The sequence below is a fragment of the Xenopus laevis genome, chromosome 6L (genome assembly GCF_017654675.1).
Source record: "Xenopus laevis strain J_2021 chromosome 6L, Xenopus_laevis_v10.1, whole genome shotgun sequence".
Lineage (NCBI taxonomy): Eukaryota > Metazoa > Chordata > Amphibia > Anura > Pipidae > Xenopus > Xenopus laevis.
The window spans coordinates 136,821,792-136,845,166 of record NC_054381.1 but is presented as its reverse complement, the minus strand read 5'-3'; the positions used below and the strand labels follow the sequence as shown (position 1 = coordinate 136,845,166).

The following is a 23,375-nucleotide window of genomic DNA, read 5'->3' as shown; positions in this document are numbered from 1 at the left end:
TATTGTGCTATTTTTGGGCTACTTTTGAAGTGGCTTCAAAATTGCTTGAAAATTAGACCTGTCAGCTGTGCTGTATATATATTGTAAGCTTGGGTAAGAGATACAGACCTAAAGATGGGGTGCTAGCCATTTTAGCTTCAATTTATTCATAGAATACAAGTGAATATTCAGAGATAGACACTGGAAGTCATGTTGGGTGCATAGGAAGCAGTGACAGCTGGCACACATGCAATGAGTAGGTAAAGCCTTAGGTGGCAGGGAAAGGGGAGATCTTTGTTCCTCCTCTGTGGCCATTATCTAATGGAAAAACAAACCCACTAAAGAAAGCATGTGACAGAAGGGGATTAGAGAGGGAGGCTGGAGGCAGAGCAGCACCGGGGCTGTGAGAGCAGATGGCGGGGAAAGTGCTGCAGCTCTTGGGTTACTGCAGGGCAGGCGGTTGGGGAGAGGCAGCGGCACCAAAATAAGTGAGAGGAGAAAGGAGCAGACAAAGTGCCCGATAGCCTCTCATTGTTCCCAGGACTTGACCCCGCTGACCCCTTCCAGCAGCAGCACACGACACAGATGTCTGATACCTCCATCACCTCCCACCGCCGCTGCCGGCGACCCCTCCCTCCCCGCTGCACCTGGGCATGTGAGTCGGCCTGTCTGTGCTGCCAGTGAGCTGAGACTGAAAGCGACTGCAGCAGCCGGGGAAAGAGAAATAAACAGAAGAAGAGAGAGGGGAGGGGAAAAGCAGCAGCAGGAGGAGGAGGAGACGCGACCAGATCGCAGCCTTATGGTGGAATCAGCACAGATCGCATCAGGCTCCCTCCCTGACAGCCGCACACTCTGCTTCAAAGCGATGTGTCGCCTCTCTGCATTAGACCACCAGCAGCCATAACTGCCGACCCCCCTCCCAACACCCAGCCTGCTCCTGTCTGCAACACCAGGGTCCTGTCAGGCTGCTGCTGCCACTGTTACAGCTTGGAGACTGCCTGGCTTTATTCTCTGCTTCCCCCTCCGACTCTCTGGGCAGCTGGACTTTCTCACTTAGTTTGGACTTCTCTGGACTTCCCTGCTGCATTCCTCCTCTTCTGCTCCAAGCACTTTGGGAATTTGTTGTTTTTTTCCTCCAAACTTGCCCTCCTACTTCTCCTCCCTGCGTCTTCTTGCTGCAGAGTCGCTGCTCCCAGGACAGGAACTTTGTATATTGTGCAGCTCCAAGGCTGTGGCGAATGGTGGGAATCTCAAGCACCTTCCAGTGTAAGTAGCTTGTTGCTCCCTTGCTCAGGTCATGTTCCAAGCACCGCTCCTCCAGCTGCTGGAAGATTTGGGGGGTTGATGCTGTGGGGGAGCCGGCAGCTGGAGGACCGCGAATTTGGAACCCCACTTTGAAATTTGGATTTTGAGTTGTCTGAGCTAATCCATGTCCATCCCACTTTGCTGTACCAGGGCTTGAAAAACATGAGAAGTGTTTCAGATGCAAGAAAATTATCAAATTGTCGCAGTGGCTGAATTTGCGCTTGCGACATTGTAACCCATTAACTAATGTAGGTCGGATTCATATTTTAATAAATAGGCAACGTTTAAAGCCGCTGAACTCTGGGGAGAGAGAGATCTAAATATCCGTGTATCTGTGTTTTATGTGTAGAGTCGTCTGCAGGCAATAGATTGCGAGCTCCTGTGGTCCCTGCTTGTACTACAGTGGTTGTGTGATAGTAAGAAATATAGGACTTATTATTGTATTGTTGAAAGATGATGCCCCATATGCCAGAATGAACCCCAGGGCATCTAGTCAGTCCCAAACTGGTAGTCAGGAGCAGCGGTGCATCTGTGCACTATTGGTCCAGAACGTTGGTGCAAATAATCGCTGCACAAATTCCATTTAATCGCTATGAAATACTTCCCAATGAGCAGCGACTTCGCTCCATTCGTTTTATCTCGTCTGTATTTCTGCCCCAACTACTATTTAGTCTTTACAGGGATTTGTAGGGGGCACACAAAGAGCTAAAAACTAGACATTTTTTTTTTTTTTACAAATGGATCCTAATGTTTAAAGAAAAGAAACAATGTGAAATAAATTCAAACAATTGGAAATGCCCAACCTGGGGCTCTTGTTACTTTATTGACTCATGAGCTGAGAAAATGTTTATTTTGTGTTTATTTAACAATGTGACATGGGACTGGAGCCCAAAGTGTGCCAGATATGTGTTTATTTCTCCTCTATCTAAACAAGCTGTTCTTTGGGTGGAGGATGGAGGGGGCTCTAAGTCTTGCCTTGGGGTGGCAGGGGAAGAGGAGTAAAAAAAAAACATTTTTGTTTCGATTTTTGGAGCCTCTAATCCTATCATAGAAATGGCAGGGCATCTGCTCTTGTTTTCTAACAGATCTGAGCTTTGCCAGAGATAAGCAGGAGACTAGTCTGGGTGGCTGATAATGTGCTTCCTGCTGAGTCGCCCAGCGACACACACACAGTTTCCTTGCTGGGAAAGCAGATTTCCTTAGGAAGCACAGCCTGACCGAACAGTTTCCTCCAGCTCCCTCAGTATCCATATTACAATACCTAGAAGGAAAATAAATAAATCAATATATAGATATATACACACATATAATGAAACACAGAATAATAATACTACTGCTACTATTACTGCTGCTACTAATAATAATAACATTAATAATAATAGCAATATTAATACTATTATTAATGCTAATAATAATATTACTGCTACTACTACTACTAATAATAATAACAACAATAATAATGATAACAGCAATATTAATACTATTATTAAAACTAATAATAATAATATTGCTGCTACTACTACTACTACTACTAATAATATTGATATTATTATCATCATCTTCATCATGCCTGGGCTAATAATAATCACTTCAGTTCCCAAAACATGCATTTGCTTATTTTGCTTAGTTACCTTGCTGGGTCCCAGCTGGTGCCATGTGTCTATATTTGGCTGCTGCAGCAGGGGGTCAGTTTACTAATGCCAGATATGTGTGACCAGATATACAGCACATTGTGATGAATGCTTCAGATAAGTTAATGCAATGCCTTGATCAATACACTCTGCCTCTTGCCCCAGTTCTTTAAGCACTTAAAAATATTAAAGAAGGAAAAAGAAATGTGCAAGAGAAATGAATCAATGCCAGAGGGGAGTGCCTATTCTGTAAGCTGTAGGCTCAAGGCAGCAATTATTTCTTAGTGATGGTCAAATAAGAGGTTCTTTAAACATACATGAGCAGGGCCCTTGCTGCAGAGAGAAAAGGGAGCCTGGTGCTGCCAAATGCTTAACAACTCTTTAGTGTTTATAACTATTAAATTTATTCCAAGGCTGTGGACTGAACTGTGTTGGGGTTTTGTAGGGAGGAATTACAGAGTTGGAAAGTAATTAAGAATAAATATCATTTCATGTCTGAAGAAACTGCTCCACCTGCAGTCCCACTGGGCATTAGATCTAGTCTAGGAGATTGGGCTCTGTTACCCAATAATAGATGGTTCCTAGTGACAGTTTAGCTGTCAGACACACAAGGATCTTCACTGAGAGAGAGAGACACCTTTATCCTCCAGGTTCACCCTGACCAGCTGACACCCATTGTGCAAATATCTGCAAACCGAAAATGGACAGTCACCATTGTGGACTTTATCTTGGAAAAACACTTGCCACATCCACATGGAAGCATTGGGGTAATTGAAAAAAGAGGCATGTTAAAAAAAAAAAAAAAAAAAGCTTCAAATTTTAATTGAAATTAAAGGGCTTTGCCATTGTTCTGTGGGAACTTGTCATATGCTGGATCTCAGGGCCCTTATCTGCCAAGATATAGAGGTGCTCTTATTTCTTCCCTGGTTTCTCACGCTTACTTTAACTGCTTGCGGGCCAAATGTTTGGGCAAAGTGTTTCATGATTTATTTTTGCTAAATATGTATTTGTCACCTATAGATAGAGATTGAGATCTTGTTAGCAATCTCCTGGCCTTTTTTTTTTTGTGGCTGCCTTTGTGATATACTCTGTATCAATGACATGAAATATTTAAGGATTTATTTAACATTGTATCATTGAATTTGTCTCGGTTATTTAAATACTGATTGTCTCTCTCATATTTTGCTGGTCATCATCACCAACGTTCATTAATAAGAAATATGTTGACAAGAACAAATATAAAAATTCAGTTGGATATGTTGATATTAAATATATATATATTTGCAAAAATAATAATGATGTTTATTTTTTCAGTTTGTTGAAATCTGGGGAAGCAGCAGGTTGACGGTTCTCACCTTTACGCACTGAAATGAATGTGCGTAATTGTAATTGATAAATGGAAAGAGCCTAATCTGGATGTCTCTCTGTCTAGCAGGACTGTACAGTACTGGAGATGGTCTTTAACCTGCTTTCACCTGTCCATCTCCAGTACTGTACAGACTTGCTAGAGAAACATGCAGATTAAGCTCTTTCCATTTATCACTTACAAATAAGCACAATTAGGAGAGGACGGGAGAGGCCACAGATTTGGACTACTAGCTAGTGAGGGCTTTGATGGTTGTGAATAAATCTCGTTTTATTTTATACAGGCAGTCAGCTAAACCCTGAATTTATTTGTATATACATATTCTCAGTGAATCTATACTGCTCATGATTATGTTGAACGTTATATTAATATTTATTAACATTATATCCTGGTATATAAATGATATGTGCTGCATTTGAAGTGAATACAAGGGGCAAACACATCGTAGAGTTCTTGGGCATGAGAAGGAAAGCGGTCTGGTTGTGGAAGAGGGAGTTGCAGTTTACAGGGAAGACTGCGAAAAAGTCTGACGCTGAGAATGTTCGCGCAGAGAGAAAAAAGGTCGCCAGAATATCCTGAGACATCTGTTTGTAGTAATTATGAGTATAATTAGGATAAGAATTAGAAATGCAGAGCTGACACTGGGTGATGGTCATATGCTGGAATTCTCACATTAGATCACGGTCCGGTACACTAGTGACTGGCCCCTGGGGCAAGAGGGGAGGGGGGATGTAATTTATTGGATTTGGATGGACAAAACTCCAGACTGGAAGTCAGTTAATGCTGAGTGCCCGGGGCAAAATGACTGTCCCCCCACAGGGGTAAAATTGTGCACTGCTGTAACACTCTACTGCACCAGGGATTGCACTGATACTAGTCGTGTATAATATTACACCATACCCCATATGCAATAAATGACATACTTACTGCACAGCTTTCCAGCGCCACTGTATATGAATACCTGGGACCTGGCATCTGAATTCCTGGCCAGTGGGTACCTGAGATCATTTCTCTATAGGCATCTCAGTAACTGCAGAGCATTTCAGCACCTCTGCATAAGAATAACTGGGTTCTGGAAGTGCATTCCTCTTCATTGGGTACCTTAGATCATTTCCCAATACGCATTAGGAGACTGTAGAGAGCATTCCAACACCACCGCATAAGAATAACTGGGAGCTGGCATGTAAATTCCTGGTCAGTGGCTACTTCAGATCATTATGCTGTAGTTGCTGCACCACAAGATGTGAATAAATGGCTACAAGGATACGGACACCTGCACATGTAGATTTATCTAACTACTGCCTTGCCTGTGCGGGTCCCCTCCATGCTCTGTATTGTCTGTACATAAGTCAAGCCATGAATTGCGCATGGTGAATATTGTGGGTGAGCACAATAGCCATAAATGATGAGAGGTGTGTGCGTCCTTGTGGATACTGGGTGCTTGTATATATATGGTGCATGTATGTAATAACAGCCTCTGGGAGCGATAAGTTGATCGCGTTTTTTTAAAGCCCAGGAATCTAAGCAAGTGCGGATCTAGCGCGGAGGCTTGTCCGTGGAACATAATTAGCGCTTTATAGAACAAGACCATTTCCCCCGCTCTCCTGGCACTGGCAGACCCCCACCCGTCCCCTCCAGCGCTTTGATCATTTGTACTTTATCTCCCAGACTCACCCACATTATTACTTCCAATCAGCCCATTTGGCAGATGCATTTTTATTTCTCCTGCATAAAAAAGACGACTTTTGCTAATCCTCTGCCAAAGTGTTCACAGTCACCTGCTCCCTGGCACTGCCAGTCTATCCATGAGCTGCTTATCATTGTTACATTGCCAGCCTGTCTGTCTCGTGTTTGCTACTTTCTTGTCAAGTCATCTGTGAATGTGTGTGCATACAATTACACACTTAGACACACACAATCATCATCTATATACCCAACGTGGAAAAATCTGTATAGATATATGTCATAATGGATATAGATATATATATATATTTAGTGCTAACGCCATGAGTTGTATATAATACTGAATGTTGTATATGTTCTTTATTCAATTGATAGAACAACCAATATATATCTTTATATAAACTCCAGTATATCCAGTATGTCGTGAAATGTCTTTTCTTTCTAGATGTATCTTTCTTTTCTAACCCTCTATTCTCTCTCTTTTCTTATCTATCATCTTATTCTTCTATCTATCTATCTATCTATCTATCTATCTATCTATCTATCTATCTATCTATCTATCTATCTATCTATCTATCTATCTATCTATCTATCTATCATCTGTCTGTCTGTCTGTCTATCTATCATCTATCTATCTATCTATCTATCTATCTATCTATCTATCTATCTATCTATCTATCTATCTATATGTCTATCTTCATCATCATCATCATCTTCTCTATCGTCATCTTATTCTTCTCTCTCTCTCTCTCTCTCTCTCTCTCTCTCTCTCTCTCTCTATCTATCTATCTAGCTCTATCTATCATCTTCTCTGTAATCATCTCATTCTTCTTCTTTATCTCTCTATCTATCATCTATCTCTCTCTGTCACTATCTATCTATCTATCTATCTATCTATCTATCTATCTATCTATCTATCTATCTATCTATCTAGCTCTATCTATCATTTTCTCTGTAATCATCTCATTCTCTCTCTCTCTCTCTCTCTCTCTCTCTATCTCTCTCTCTCTATAATCTATCTATACATCTAGCGTTATCCTTTATAATATATTTGATCTAGCAATTCATCTATATATCACCTGTCTATTTATCTTCCTTTGTATATATACAAATCTACTATCTGCTTATCTAACTATTGCCATATGTCTTGCTTTTCTCCTGTTTCTGTAACACAGAAGTGCAAGGCGCATGATATATACCGGGGGGCCCGGGGGCCGGGCAGTAAAACGCTGGGATTGAGAGAAATACAAATGACATAAATGGAAGGAATGAGCCGGTGTTTATTTGATGGGCCAGGCTGTGCGCAGAGAGACTAATCCATTACCCCCTGTATATTTAATGCAAAGCAACATCACTGTCAATAATTAGCCTGAATAATTAATAATCCTAATTAAACACCAAGGCGCTACATATTCCTGGGCATCTGCTTTCTGACAAGCTATAAAGAGGATTTATTTTCATATTTATGGGGTTGTTTTAGTTACTGTGCCAAGGGACGAGCAACTGGCCGCCCTCCAGGTGTTGTTCAACTACATCTCCCAGAATCCCACCTAGTACATCAACATCTGGAGGCACCCCCTTGTTCTCCACTTGCTGCCTGGGCTAATCTCAGTATTATAAATATACTGCTGTAATTAACTGGATAATTAATGTATAATTAGTATCCGCAAATAACCCACCTCCAGCTCTTTATAAGGACCACCTTGTGGGCCCCCATTCTGTGCAGCCTGGCTACACCCCTGCATTACATTAAAGTGCTGTGCAATTGGATGCAGTCAGCCTTGTTCCCTAAATGACATTTGCTGCGCAGCTGTGTTGCGCTGAGATGATTAACACCGGCTGCAAAGGGTTAAAGATTCAGATTTAAACTGCAATTACGATACTACAGGCTGCCCCCAGCCACATTTCTATTCCCACTTTCCTGCTTCCAGCTGCTTGGAATTCAGCCTCATACACTATCACTAACATTTTTAGTGCATTAAAGGGGGTGGTTCACCTTTAAATTAAATTTTGGTATGTTATAGAATGGCCAATAGTAAGCCGCTTTTCAATTTTTATCGTTTTTTTAGTTATTAACCTTTGTCTTTGGATTCTTCTCAGCTTTCAAATGGGGGTCATTGACCCCATCTAAAAACCAATGCTCTGTAAAGCTACACATTTAGTTATTGCTACTTTTTATTACTCAGCTTTCTGTTCAGGTCCTCTCCTATTCATATTCCAGTCTCTTATTCAAATCAGTGCATGGTTGCTAGGGGAATTTGGACCTTAGCAACCCGATTGCTGAAATTGAAAACTGGAGAGCTGCTGAATAAAAAGCTAAATAATTCAAAAAACCACAAATAATAAAAAATGAAAACCAATTGCAAGTTGTCTCAGAATATCACTCTCTACGTCATACTAAAAGTTAATTTGAAGGTTAGCAACCTCTTTAAACAGGAATAAAATTTCCCTTTCGATACAGAATTCCCTTTCAAGGTCCCTCTCTCTCCCTTTGCTCAGTGCCAATCGATAATCCCTAAAAAATGAAGAGATGTAACTTGTTATTTACTGGGAAAGTCATTTAAATTTCAATTTGGAGAGGAAATAGATAAGAGACTGCTTCGAAGAGATTATGACCCTATTATATGCCTTTTAATAAGTGTGTCTGTGTGAGTATGCCAATGCTGTTGGGGTGTAGTACGCATGCGCAAGTGTCAGCGACACAGACATAAAAGCTGTGGCTCAGGCAGTATCATATCTCTGCTCAACAAAAACCCACTGCCATAAATTATAATATGATTGGGGATAAAGGGAAACAGAGGTAATGCTATTCTGGCTGAGAATCAGTTAACTTAAGAGAAATGATCCAGCAGAACGTTCTCTACCTGCGCTAAGTAGTAAATGAGTCACAGTGCGCGGCCACTTCTGATTGATAGAAGATTTCGCTTCCTTCTTGCCATCATTTATTTATCTGCCAATCGATCTGCTGCCCATTCGCTCTCCCAAATGATGAACTGCAACGCGAGAGCGTTCGGATTGGCTGGTGCCCATCATGAGACTTTACTGCCCGTCTAGAGTTTAACCCTGAGCGCCAGTACAGCGCAAGGTTTTATGTTTGTAGCGCGAATCGGCACAACCGGCTGATCCAGAGCGATTATGCTGCAAAGCTAAAGGATGTCTAATAACCGGAGCAGGGTCAGGGGGTAAATGAAAGCTAAGATGTGGCATCTCTGCATTTTGGCCGTGCCTGTCATTCAATGTGAGGGCAATCTCAACACAACTCTATTATTCTTCCAACTGCAACTGAACATATACATGTTTTAACACTGTGCTGGTTTTAGTGAAATTCCCTGCCTACATTGACAAATATTAATGCATGCATGTCATATTCAGAGCTCTGTCAGACATTAGGGTAGCCTCCGTTATTTTTGGGGACATGCTGGGCAGTAGCAGAGGGGAATAATTATACTTAGTTTGGATAAATTGTATGAAGTATAGTAGGGAGAGATGGTGCCTATAGTAACAGTGGAATTATAGTCTCTGGGAAGGGAGTGTGACTGTGGGATAGCAGGTATAGTAGGGAGAGATGGTGCCTATAGTAACAGTGGAATTATAGTCTCTGGGAAGGGAGTGTGACTGTGGGATAGCAGGTATAGTAGGGAGAGATGGTGCCTATAGTAACAGTGGGATAATAGTCTCTGGGAAGGGAGTGTGACTGTGGGATAGCAGGTATAGTAGAGATGGTGCCTATAGTAACAGTGGGATAATAGTCTCTGGGAAGGGAGTGTGACTGTGAGATAGCAGGTATAGTAGGGAGAGATGGTGTCTATAGTAACAGTGGGATAATAGTCTCTGGGAAGTGAGTGTGACTGTGAGATAGCAGGTATAGTAGGGAGAGATGGTGTCTATAGTAACAGTGGATAATAGTCTCTGGGAAGGGAGTGTGACTGTGGGATAGCAGGTATAGTAGGGAGAGATGGTGTCTATAGTAACAGTGGATAATAGTCTCTGGGAAGGGAGTATGACTGTGGGATAGCAGGTATAGTAGGGAGAGATGGTGCCTATAGTAACAGTGGATAATAGTCTCTGGGAAGGGAGTGTGACTGTGGGATAGCAGGTATAGTAGGGAGAGATGGTGCTTATAGTAACGGTGGGATAATAGTCTCTGGGAAGGGAGTGTGACTGTGGGATAGCAGGTATAGTAGGGAGAGATGGTGTCTATATTAACAGTGGGATAATAGTCTCTGGGAAGGGAGTGTGACTGTGGGATAGCAGGTATAGTAGGGAGAGATGGTGCCTATAGTAACAGTGGGATAATAGTCTCTGGGAAGGGAGTGTGACTGTGGGATAGCAGGTATAGTAGGGAGAGATGGTGCCTATAGTAACAGTGGGATAATAGTCTCTGGGAAGGGAGTGTGACTGTGGGATAGCAGGTATAGTAGGGAGAGATGGTGCCTATAGTAACAGTGGGATAATAGTCTCTGGGAAGGGAGTGTGACTGTGGGATAGCAGGTATAGTAGGGAGAGATGGTGTCTATAGTAACAGTGGTATAATAGTCTCTGGGAAGGGAGTGTGACTGTGGGATAGCAGGTATAGTAGGGAGACATGTTGCCTATAGTAACAGTGGGATAATAGTCTCTGGGAAGGGAGTGTGACTGTGGGATAGCAGGTATAGTAGAGAGACATGTTGCCTATAGTAACAGTGGGATAATAGTCTCTGGGAAGGGACTGTGACTGTGGGATAACAGGTATAGTATGGAGAGATGGTGCCTATAGTAACAGTGGGACTTTGGCTGTGGGATAGCAGGTACTAGAATTGTCTTTGTAAAATACGGCCACTCTGATGGGCTTTGTCTCCAGGCTGTATCATATTGCAGATATACAATCAGAATTTGGGCAGTTCTCACAACGACAGTTGCCAAAATCAATATTCCTTTATCTGAAAGACTCCAGATTACATTTACCTTACTGTAACTAGAGAAGCCTTAAATAGATTTAAAAAGACCTGGAGTGATAAGAAAGGTCAAGATATGCAGAGAAGGCAAAACCATTGAACTGAATATGTACCTATAGTCAATTTCCTATGTATCGGGAAACAACACAGTGTTTTTTTTGTACATAATTGGGGCAATCATGCTTTAAAGATACATTATATGTAATAATGGTCAGACTAGTCATGAAGAATAAATCTGTGAACATGGGTGGCATTGCTGATCCATCCTTATCTGACCTTCTGAGCCTAATTACACAGTGTGGACAAACACAGCCAGCTGTCATAAAGATGCATGGGGCATAAATTTGTATAACTAGTCTGAGCATATTAACCATATAAAAAAGCCTGTGGTGCAAATAAGGCATTTGAGGTGAATTTTTGCTTTCCCTCTCTCCACAGCTTCCAGGCTGGGATGGCAGAAAAACGAGGATATTTAATGCAAAGTAAGTACAGGATGGCAGAAACCTCATTCAGTCAATTTCTTTGCAAAATGTTGGGTTTCTCCTAGATGAGCGAGCGATGTGGTGAAAGCCATGTGAATGTTTCCAGGAGGCCAAACATGTCAATTCAGAAGAGAGAGAGAGAAAAAAAAGGGAGATAGATGGTGGAAAAAGCAATCAGTTTCCCTGTTTTCAATTTTGCTCAGAATTCAAGGAGCTGTTTTGTTAAATGGCTACATCTGCTCCAATATGAATATGGAGCTTCCACCACTAAAAATAACACCCTGTAATTTGAAAGCCTCTGTAATCTTCTGTTAATGCAAGCGGTAAAGAAAAAAAAAAAACGCACAGGCACACACGCATTTTTTTGTCCCGTACATTTCATGGCCTAATGTGGATTTTTGGGTCAGCGCAACTTATGCTTGATGGAGTAAGGGTGCAATTAAACTGGAAGGCTTCACAATGGCTTTAAAGGAACATTTAACTCTAAGCAGAATAATTTGATGGAAAGAGTAACTGCATTTCATAGTCATTCTTTGCAATTCGTGGAGACATCTCTCCCCCCTGTAGATCCTTAGGGCATCCCTTGAAATTAGGGAGGTTCATCTCAAGGTGTTGAATAGGGTTTATTACAGTGAAAGCTGGGAGGTTGTGGATTCTCTTCCTGAAATGGTTATACTGGCAAATGTGTTTAAAGGGATTCTGTCATGTTTTTTACTGTCGTTTTTTATTTCTAATTTACACTGCAAATAATTCACTCTACAATATAAAATTTAATTCCTGAACCAGCAAGTGTATTTTTTTAGTTGTAATATTGGTGTGTAGGTGCCATCTGAGGTCATTTTGCCTGCTCATGTGCTTTCAGAAAGAGCCAGTACTTTAGGATGGAACTGCTTTCGGGCAGGCTGTTGCTACTTAATGTAACTGAATGTGTCGCAGGAGGACCTGGATTTTTCTATTGTGTGCTGTTCTTGGATCTACCAGGCAGCTGTTGGGGAGCTGCAATCTGGTTACCTTCCTATTGTTCTGTTGTTAGACTGCTGGGGGTTGGGGGAAAGGGAGGGGGTGATATAACTCCAATTTGCAGTACAGCAGTAAAGAGTGACTAAAGTTTATCAGAGCACAAGTCACATGACTTGGGGCAACTGGGAAACTGACAATATGTCTAGATCCATGTCAGATTTCAAAATTAAATTTTAAAAAATAGGTTTGCTAATTGCAAATTGTCTCCGAATGCCATTCTTTACAACATACTAAAAGTTCATTTAAAGGTGAACAACACCTTTAATTCTCTGTGCAGCAGTGGTGTAAACAAGAGTCATTGCTGCATTGTAATGGTCTGTACAGGTATTGGACCTGTTATACAGAATGCTCGGGACCTGGGGTTTTCCGGATAATGGATCTTTTCGTAATTTAGATCTTCATACCTTAAGTCTACTAGAAAATCATGCAAACATTAAATAAACCCAATAGGCTGGTTTTGCTTCCAATAAGGATTAATTATATCTTAGTTTAGATTAAGTTCAAGCTACTGTTTTATTATTACAGAGCAAAAGGTAATTCTTTTTTAAAAATTTGGATTTTTGGGTAAAATGGAATCTATGGCAGACGGCCATTCCGTAATTTGGAGCTTTCTGGATAACGGGTTTCCGGATACTTGTATTACACATGATTATTATCTGTATGCTTGGGGGCTCCTGAGGTTAAAGTGAAAGATAAGTTCTATGTTGTGAAGGTCTATAATATACTTTATATGCCATGTTGTGCTTTGCATGCAGTGCCGTCCATCTGCTGCTGAAAGAGTCTCGGACTCTCCCAGTTTGTGCTGAGTCTGCTGATAGCGGTAATGGATCAAAACCCTGGTGCGCACAAGCCATTTTATTCTGGATGGGAAATGACAGCGTCTGACTGAGCTGAATAGGAATGATACGACACTTGCTACTACTGTATTATCAAACACACCATTTACCAGCTGTGGCTCCCGGTCTCAGGTTCCACAGTAGGAAAAGCCCTTAGGTCATTGGACTATTTTAGGAGGTGAGAATTAAAAAAATAAAATAAAAAAAAAAGCAGATGTACCAGGAAATTGCAACTTTGTGGCAATTAAAAGTTCTTATCAGTGGGAAACACTAATTACATTTAGGATGGAAGCCAAAGGAGGCTGGAGGTGCTGGACTCATTAGATAAAAGACACACAAAGGCATGAGTATTTAGTAAACATTTCTGTTATAGTAACTGGTGATGTGAAGCTGATGCCTTCCCAGCCAGGCTTATTGGAGCCTTCAGCCTACAGGGATGCACAAACAATGGAGCTGTGATCCTCTTTGTCTTTTCATTCCATTGAAGATCTGACCTGGAGTCCTTTGTAATGCACACACTGTACTGTACCTTTAAGCACTTAAGCCATGTTAAGCCTTCTTTAAGTAGACTGCTCATAACCACTGCTTGGTGGTTTCTGTTAGTAGGTCTACTTGTTTAATCTACATATGTTCATAAATCAGCACTTGCATCTTATAAGTCAGAGCTGTCCAACTCTTTCCATGCAGTGGGCCAACAAGCTGATGTGCTATAATTTGTGATGATTTTGTGCATAGCGGTCTCTGGAACCCATAGGTAGGTGCTGGATTTCCACCCATTGCCTGCTATGGTGATTCCTGAAAATGTTGGATCAGGGCTTTCAGGCAATTAAAGGAATGGAAACATGGCAGTTGGCTTTTTCAGGTGGCTCATTGACTGTCACCTGTGCTGATGGGGAACCAGACAATTATACAGAACCTATCTTGGCAAGTTCAACACTAAAATTGGATTTATTGTGATCATGTGATTATTGGATTTTTTTTGTGATCAATTTCTGTTGGAGCAACTATGCCTTTCCAGTCTCAGTCCTTCACAGAGGTGCATAACTGTGCCAATGATTGAAGTATTTTATGATGAAAGGCCAGTGCCTTGATCTGTGCAGAACTCACTTGATTATATATTCTCAGCTAGTCATGAAGGACTATAGAATGCAGAAGGACGTTTAAAAATTAAAATTGGGATAGAATCAATCAGGACCATGTTCCACCCCAACTACGCCAGCTACCAAAATTCCCTCTGCCCAGTCTACATCCATTTAAGCCTCACCATTTTTAGGTCTGCAAGCTATATCAGGTTGGTTAAAGAGGTTGTTAACCTTTGAGTTAACTTTTAGTAGGCTGTAGACTCTAGAGAGTGATATTCTGAGACAATTTGTAATTGTTTTTCATTTTTTATTATTTGTGAATGCTATTTAGCTTTTTATTCAGCAGCTCTCCAGTTTGCAATTTCAGCAACCTGGTTGCTGTGACCCATATTACCCTAGTGACCATGCATTGATTTGAATAACTGACTGGAATATGAATAGGAGAGGCCTGAATAGGAAGATGAGAAAGAAAAGTAGCAATAAAGTTGTAGCCTTACAGAGTAGGGATGGGGGAATTTTTTGCCTTGTCTCGCCGAAAAAATGAAGCCCATAGACTTGTATGGTGGTTCGACGCCCATAGACTTTCAGTGGGCGTCGGCAACATTTCGCCAGAGGCAAATTTTGGCGAAACGAAACAGGTCAAATTCGCCATCCCTATTACAGAGCATTTGTTTTAGAATGGGTCAGTGACCCCCCATTTGAAAGCTGGAAAGAGCCAGATGAAAAAGGGAAATCATTTTAAAAAAAAACTATAAAAAATAAATAATAAACAACAACTGAAAAGTTGCTTAGAACTGACCATTTTATATCATACTGATGAGTTATGTAATAAAAGGCAATAAGTTTGCACATGAGCAGTAACCTATAGCAACCAATCAGCAAGTTGCAAATAATGATCACCTGTTTAAAATTAAATATCTTATTGGTTGCTATTGGTTACTGCTCCTGGGCAAACCCAGTGCCTTATATTACATAGGGGGGTAAAAGTTAACTTAAAATGGAACCACCCCTTTAAGGGGTATGCAATAATAAAGAACCATAAATGAAGCTGTACTCAATACACAATAGTGCTAAGCAGGGTCCCTATATATTTCTGTAGATTAGAGCAAGCCTGAGATGGTCTCAAGGAAAGCCCTTTTCACAAAATGCAAATTTCTAGAGGAGACTGATGACTTGTAAGAGTGACCCAGTTTGATGCAACAACCAGATATTCCCCAAGGTGTGTGGTTAGTGTGTGAAGGCCTTTTACACCATTTACACCAAATAACCCTGAATCAATTTGGCAAATTATCAGAGCTGACCCTGCTGTTATACAGCCAATGGCGTCACCTTTTACTAGAATGAAATTGCTTTTTATTATGAAATAAAAACCTGAGCATCTTTCAAAGAGAACAGAACAAGGGGAATGCCCTGCGCCCATTCCTGTTAAAACTCTTGGATCATATCAGGCTTTGCCATGAGGATTTTATAGAGTCAGACTTTCACAGGCGCTTGCATTTCAATTTTCCATATGCTGGAAGAACGCAGTCCATATGTACTCGCAGACGGCCTTTCCATTGCTTGCATCACAGAACAGGTCATTTTCCAGTATTATACAACTCCTCAATGATTTGAAGGGAGGCCCAGCTGGAAGAAGTTGCCTTTTGGTAAAAGGCGCTGAAGGTACAAGAGTCGTATCTATTTCTCCAGCGCTGTTAGATCAGCTGACAGAAAAACCGACCAAATCATATTTGCAGCTGGCAGTTACAATGCACCCTAAGATCTGGAACTTTCAACCATGAACACAGATACTGTCAAAGTTCCCTTTTTCCCCCTCCGCCTCTCCATGTGGAAGTCATTGGCACGGAACAGATGCCTTCATTTTGGAGAAACCAGCCTCTGGATATAATTGGCTTTCCCTTCCCTAGTCCTCTAGGGACAGTCTATTGCAGATGAAATTAGATGAAAAAAGAGAGGAGGAAAAAAAAATATACACAAAGCAAAAGCTTTCATGGTGTTTGCGTCTTCCTCTTCTCTTTTTATCTGTGCGCCCCAATTTGGCCAGGCTGGATTTGTTGTTTAACGCTTTAGGCTTCCAACCCGGAAAGGGTTAAGCATAACACAGTCTGTCTCTCCTGCGCTGCGGCTGGAATTAAACACATAGATCACTGTGACATCTGAAAGGATCCCTCATCATTTATTCATCATAATTTCTAGTTAAAGTATGCATATTGTGGCTAGTTATTAAGCATTAATGGTGAAGGGCCATTATGTTTCCTTTGCATCTTGATTTTGTAAAGCGTTTTATTTTTAACAATCAGCTTGATGTTGCTCATAGTTAAAGTTGATGATATAGCATACAGGATGTAGGATAATAATAATAAAATAAAAAGGCCCAGCGCTTGGGGTTACTCTGTAACTTGTACATTGCCGCCACTATGGAGGCCCTTGTTCTTTGCTATGCTTCATAACATAGAAGAATCTCTAGGGTTAATTTTTCAACATTGCACCAATGAAATTTCCACTTTCCACTTTTGATCAATTTACATGTATGGGGTCTGGTATCCAGAAACCCGCTATCCAAAAAGTTTACGAATTACGGAAAGGCCGTCTCCCATAGACTTGATTTTATCCAAATAACCTGAATGTTTCCTTTTTCTCTGATATAATAAAAGAGTACAGGTATAGGATCCGTTATCCGGAAGCCCAGAGTTACAGAAAGGCCGTCTCCCATATACTCCATTTTATCCAAATAATCCAAATTTTAAAAAATAAATAATAATGTAATGTAATACTAGAACAGTAGCTTGTACTTGATCCAAACTAAGATATAATTAATCCTTTTTGGATCCAGAACTAGTCTATTGGGTTTATTTAATGTTTACATTATTTTCTAGAGGACTTAAGGTATGAAGATCCAAATTACAGAAAGATCAGTTATCCTGAAAAGGAAAACCCCCAGGTCCTGAGCATTCTGGATAACAGGTCCCATACCTTTACTTGATCCAAACTAAGATATAATTAATCATCAATGGAAGCAACCCCAGCCTATTGGGTTTATTTAATGTTTACATGATTTTCTAGTAGATTTAATGCATGAATATCCGAATTATGGAAAGATCCTCAATCCGGAAGACCCCAGATACTGAGCATTCTGGATAACAGGTCACATACCTATACTACAAGTTAGAAATGAAAGCATTCACTTGATTGGTTGCATTGATACATTGGCCCAGTACACTTTAGGGTTTTAGGGTGAAGAAAGGCCTCACAGTTAGATATTCTTGATTTATATAGTCCCCCTCTGATGTGGGCCCCTGGTTACCTGTGCTGAATGGGCCCCAGGCTGAGACACTGGCTGTGAGGATAGAATGCATGCAATGGCTTGTTTATTATTCTGGCAGTAATGATGAGTATGTTCTTCTAATGAACAGTGTTTATGATGAGCATGCTGCTATGAATAAAAAAGCTGGGCACTGTATAATGATCAGCAGATAAAGCTTGCTGTGTAATGATTAAGGTTAACTATACATTTATAAAGAGTGTGGCGCTCTGCATAATGCTGATTAGTCGGTACTTCAGTAGCTGTGCCTATAAAGGATATGTAGTAGCAGCACCATAGCAGTACAGTAATGGATATATATATATATTCTGTATATATCTGGTGTGACTATGCCAAGGTGGTCTACCCCTCACCACCAGAGAGAAGGGTATTTTCAGTCCAGCTATAGAATATTTCAGGCAGAATACATGAAGTATGTATGAATGTAGAGCCAGATGAGGTCAGACTGGCAGATTCTGGGCTGCATGCCCTTTCTACTGATATTACAACATAGCATATACAGTATGTGTGGAGCCAGATATTAGTGCCTTTTCCATTTTGTGTCGGGGAAGGAAACAACTAAATCAGTTTTTGTTTTCAGGCAAAATAGACATTATTTATTGGTTATGTACTAAATATCCTATATTTTGTTTTCTTTTCATATTTGCATATTGATTGAGGGCAAACAAAGCATTCTCCATAGACAATGCAGTCAGCACTCCCAGTGGTCATAAATGAATGTATTTTTCATAGCAAATTTCAGATTTACCTCAATAGAGGTCAACAATATGGCACATACATTGGTCTGTTGGTTTGTGTATGAAGCCACACTTGTCAAACACAGCTGGAGTTGGAGCTATAGGGTCTCACAGTAACTGTATGGGACAATAAAGTAGAATGTATATAAATCAGTAATGTCCAACCCTCAGACGCTAGAGCTGTTGATGCCCAACAGCTTGCAAAATGCTGAACTATGTTGGTGGGATTATGAGATTTGCTTAAAATAACTAGTTTACATTACTATGTCCCTACTATATTATCACCAAGGCTTCCTCTAATATCTGTATTTTTATCAACATTGGACTCCAAGGGGCCTTTGTGTTGTTTGCAGCCAAGGGCAAATACCTTCTATGCCCTAGTCCAGTGTTCCTCAGCCAGTGGCTCATGGCCAACCCATTGGATGTTGCTCCAGTGGCCTCAAAGCAGGTGCTTATTTTTGAATTTCTGGCTTGGAGGGAAGTTTTAGTTGCACAAAAAACAGGTGTACTGCCAAACAGAGCCTCCTGTAGGCTGCCAGTCCACATAGAAGCTTCAGAATAGCCAATTTTCATGTTAATTTTACATTTAAATGTGGCTCACGGGTAAAAAGGTCCTGCTTTAGCCTAAAACTGGCTATCCCAATAGGTCATACTAGGCTTTCAGACTCACCACAAGTATGTATTTAGCAGTGGCAAGGCTTAGAGGCCAGTGGCTTCTCTGGGGTCCCATTTTTATGGTTGATAATTGGAGCTGTAGTTGAGCAACAAATGGAGGCTAGACTGGTCTGACATAAAGTGTTGCCACCTTGCCTTAAAGTGGACATACTAAAGCTGAATTGCCATCATTAGTCCATGAATTTGGACGATGGCTTGAACTTACAGATCTGGCAGCAGGTGAAGAGGAACTGCAGATCCTCATCTGCTGATCCACCATCCACCCATGGAGAAGACCTTGTCAGATGATGTGTTCAGTTCGATCAAGCAGACTGAGGTCTGATAGTATCAGAGGATGCTCTGTTAAAACCACCCACATAAGGTGACCCAGATTTGGGTATGTCACACTGTGCCTACCCTACCAACATAGAAGCATTCTCCACAACTTTCTCTTGGGCTTTATTGATTTTCACCAGTTTGAACCAGCCTTACATTTGAGAATCCCCTTCTTAAAAGGAACAACTAAAAAAAAGCCCATTGTTATATAAAAGTGCTTATTTGATATACGGCCCAACATATCTGTCTATATATGAATTCCCAATGATGGCGGCAGGCCATGGGAACTGTGCTTATTCCATGAAGGAATTCCCGTAATGGAATAAGTGCAATTGCTTTCTTATGCGGTCCACTCCTATAAGAATACTGTTTGCCTCCAATTACATCTTGAAAAATAAAGCGATATAAAAATGATTTGCCAAAAGCGATGACTCTTTTCCACCGACGCCGAGGCTCAGGCCGTGCTCGCAGGGTGGAGAGAAACAGATAAAAGTGTCACAGAAAGGAGGTGAATGGAAAAGCTTACCCCCTCCCCAGTTATTGAATTCCTAAGGAAAATATATACATTTCGCATATGGTTAGGGCTGATCAAAAAAGAATTCTCTGTGCCAGTGATTACATTCCCATCTGTGATTAAGGCTCTCTGTCTGCATCTGGTTTTCACATTTATATTTCTGTAACAAGAATCCTTTTTAAAGGCAGGGTCGACTTTCTGTATTTTCTATTAGTTGCAGCTTGAACTACTGCACGGATTTCACATTTACACATGTGGTTTTCATTGCTTCATACCATTGAGAAAAAGTAATATTTGTTTGGGAATATATGTTTTTGGCAATTTCCATGGCGATGCAACATGCTCAGATTTTTTTCTTCTGATTCTTCTTTATTTTATAGTCCATTTCCAGAGTCACAAATTGTGACATTGTGCGTTTGAGTTATAGCAAGCTGGGGGTTTGTTCCCCATTTATTGTCGGCTGGCTGAGAAACAGACGCGGAGAGCGCTTGCAAGAAACGCAGAGCTCCTAGCAAAGAATGCTGCGATGATGTATACATAAACAGACTACATGCACAAATAATGAACAGCTGGGGTGCAAAGACAATGAGACATGCACACACATGGGTGTATAGGTCAGTTTATAGGTCTGTGACTGAAATAAGAAAGGGTTGATGAACACTGTGCTATTGGAGGACCCTCTTGGTCCTGGACCCATCGGGTCTACGTCCTGTCCAATCCTTGGGTATGTCATATTTCCTTTAAAGGGGTTGTTCACCTTTAAATGAACTTTTAGTATGATGTAGCGAGTGATATTCTGCATCAATTTGCAATTGGTTTTAATTTTTTATTATTTGTGGCTTTTAAGCTATTTAGCTCTTAATTCAGCAGCTCTTCAGTTTGCAGTTTCAGCAATCTGGTTACTAGGGTCCTAATTACTCTAGCAAGCATTCATTGATTTGAATAAGAGACTGGAATAAGAATAGGAAAAATTAGCAATAAAACGTAGCAATAACAAAACATTTGTAGCCTTTACAGAGCAATTGTTTTTTAGATGGGGTCAGTGACCCCCGTTTGAACGCTGGAAAGAGTCAGAAGAAGAAGGTAAATAATTCAAATACTATAAAAAAGAAATTCTATAACATACTAAAAGTTAACTTAAAGGTGAACCACCTCTTTAATCACATCCTGTGACGTTCAGTGAATTCCCAATACGAAGATCCTAGCTAAGCTAAGCCTCTCTGTGATCTCTGGGAACTCTGGACACTTGATATTCTTTTAGGGGCACCAAGGGTGGCAGTATCCTATAATCGCCATGCATACACACAAACAGAAGCACAGACATACATAGGTACCTCCTAGTATTACAGAAGGGGTTCCTAACCTGTGGGTGAAGACCCAGAAATAGGTTCCCATACAATTTAGGGTAATTCTCCTTAATCTTAAATAATGAAGAAATGGTCATCAAAACAAGCAAGGCACTTGGTTCTAAACAAAATTTCGGGTCACAAAAGCCAATTCCAAGACTTAGGAGGAAGAAACCCTTTCAAGGAGAAGGAAAGGCTAAAATTAAGTAAGCATTATCAGAAAGGTCTATATAAATACACCAGTTAACCCACAAAGTAATGCTGCTCTAAGTCCTCTGTCAAAAGAAACACCTTATTTTACTTCTATTTTGTACACATGGGCTTCTGTATCAGACTTCCTGTGTTCAGCATAAACCTCCAGGGCTAGGGCTTGAGCATGCTCAGTTTGCTCCTCTTTCCCTCTCCCCCTCACTTTTCCCCACTCGCTGCTGTAATCTGAGCCCAAAGCTATGAGTGAGCAGGGAGACCTAGGCAGGAAGTGATGTCACATCAAGCTAATATGGAAGCTGCTATCCTAAGCAAACAGAGAAAGCTTCAAGATCTGTTTACTCAGGTATGGTAAGGCATTCTGCAGAATAAAAATAGTCTTATAGCTTGCAACATTGTGGCTAAGAAACTGCTTTGGTAGCTTTCCTTCTCCTTTAAATTTTGAATCAACATGGCAGATAAAGATGACACGTAAAATAAATTGCTTGGGTCAGGCCTGTTTTTTTTTCTTCCTAGAAAATAGTGCAGACGAATTTCAAATAAGAGAAAGAAACATATTTTTTTGTGTTGTGGTTGTATCTTATAAAAGCCTCGCTTCCTATTTCCCTACAATAGAGTGCGATCTCAGGCCATGTACACACGGGTGGATTCATCAGCAGCCCAGGTGCATCTGACTCAATGACTCATCCACTTATCCACTCACCTGCGCTCCTGGGAGCATATCCTGAAATATGCTCTGTTGGGGAAAGGGAGGGGGATAAGGATGTGTTTTGGAGTCTATCTGCCATTCTTTATCAATCTTTTATGACACAGGTGCAGCCCATACATTTCCTACGATCCAATGAAAATGATCACGAATTAGCCCTGGACTGGTGCCGCGGTTAACCCCTGTAAATCATCTATCAAGGCTAGCTTTTTTAGTTTGAAGCAATAGACTGATTATGTGTTCAGGTTCATGGTGAGTTGTGCTCACTAGACCTTATTGTCTTTTTTTTTCTGAATAAGCAGATGCTCCGGGGCACTTATAGATGAAGGAAGTCCATCTTTAGCAATAGTGGGGCCATATATAATATAAATGAATACAAATCTGCAAGGAGGCAGCACATACTAATTTAATCTTGCAGAATAATAAATGGAATTCCATAGAAAAAAATGGCAGCATCCAAAATATATATACAAAGTATATGCAATAGTGATTTAGATATTGCAATTCTTCACTGGGAAATCTCTATAGATAAATGGATGTGCCGCCTCCTCACGTATACTCTTGCATATACATCTTTAACAATGCCCCCCCCCCCCACAAAGCTGCAAAGTGGACCCCCCCCTCCTTTTAGCATGAGCCGCACGTGCCAAAAGTTTGTTATTACCTCTATAAAATGTCCTTGCAGCTGTAATAACAAAGCCACAATGTGCATGTATCAAGCAGGGAGGAAAAACTTTCCACTTGAAATAATGTCTCCAACACTTTGAACATTTGCACAAACCCCTCTGTGCATTCTAAGTAACAATCGTAAAATAGCAAGGGGTTTGGAAAAGGCTACATCAAGAGTGAATGTAATGGAACCAACATGATCACACACCCTACACCTCCATCTTTCTCCAATCAGTGGATTTCTTCAGACTGGTGCACTCACCAGTTTCCCCCCTCACCTTCATCATTTAGTGTTAAAGTCCCACTCTACAATCTTTTAACAATGTAGCCCATTGTATTTGTCTAATGGGTGTACTGAGAACTGGATAAATCATTCTATTAACTTTGCTTTTATGAAGCTGCAAGCTGACAATTTAGTCTGCCTAACCTACCCATGTATTAGGCTGGCAGCCTTTTTATTGCCTACAGAAGTCCTCCTTATAATCTACTTACCAGAAACCATGTTCCCTGGGGGCATGATCAGGTGGAAACAGATAATAATGGAGCCAAAATCTGGCCATACACAT

General features: G+C 40.8%; 1 protein-coding gene across 1 annotated transcript in view; it reads left to right on the top strand.

Annotated features, from left to right (window-relative positions):
- Positions 1-815: 815 nt before the first annotated feature.
- The window catches only part of runx1t1.L (RUNX1 translocation partner 1 L homeolog), a gene marked incomplete at its 3' end in the record, with an annotated part of 110,218 nt that continues 87,658 nt past the window's right edge, over positions 816-23,375 (top strand). The window contains 1 exon segment of the mRNA NM_001095596.1: positions 816-1,245. Coding sequence (NP_001089065.1) covers positions 1,218-1,245 — 28 coding nt within the window. The 5' untranslated portion in view covers positions 816-1,217.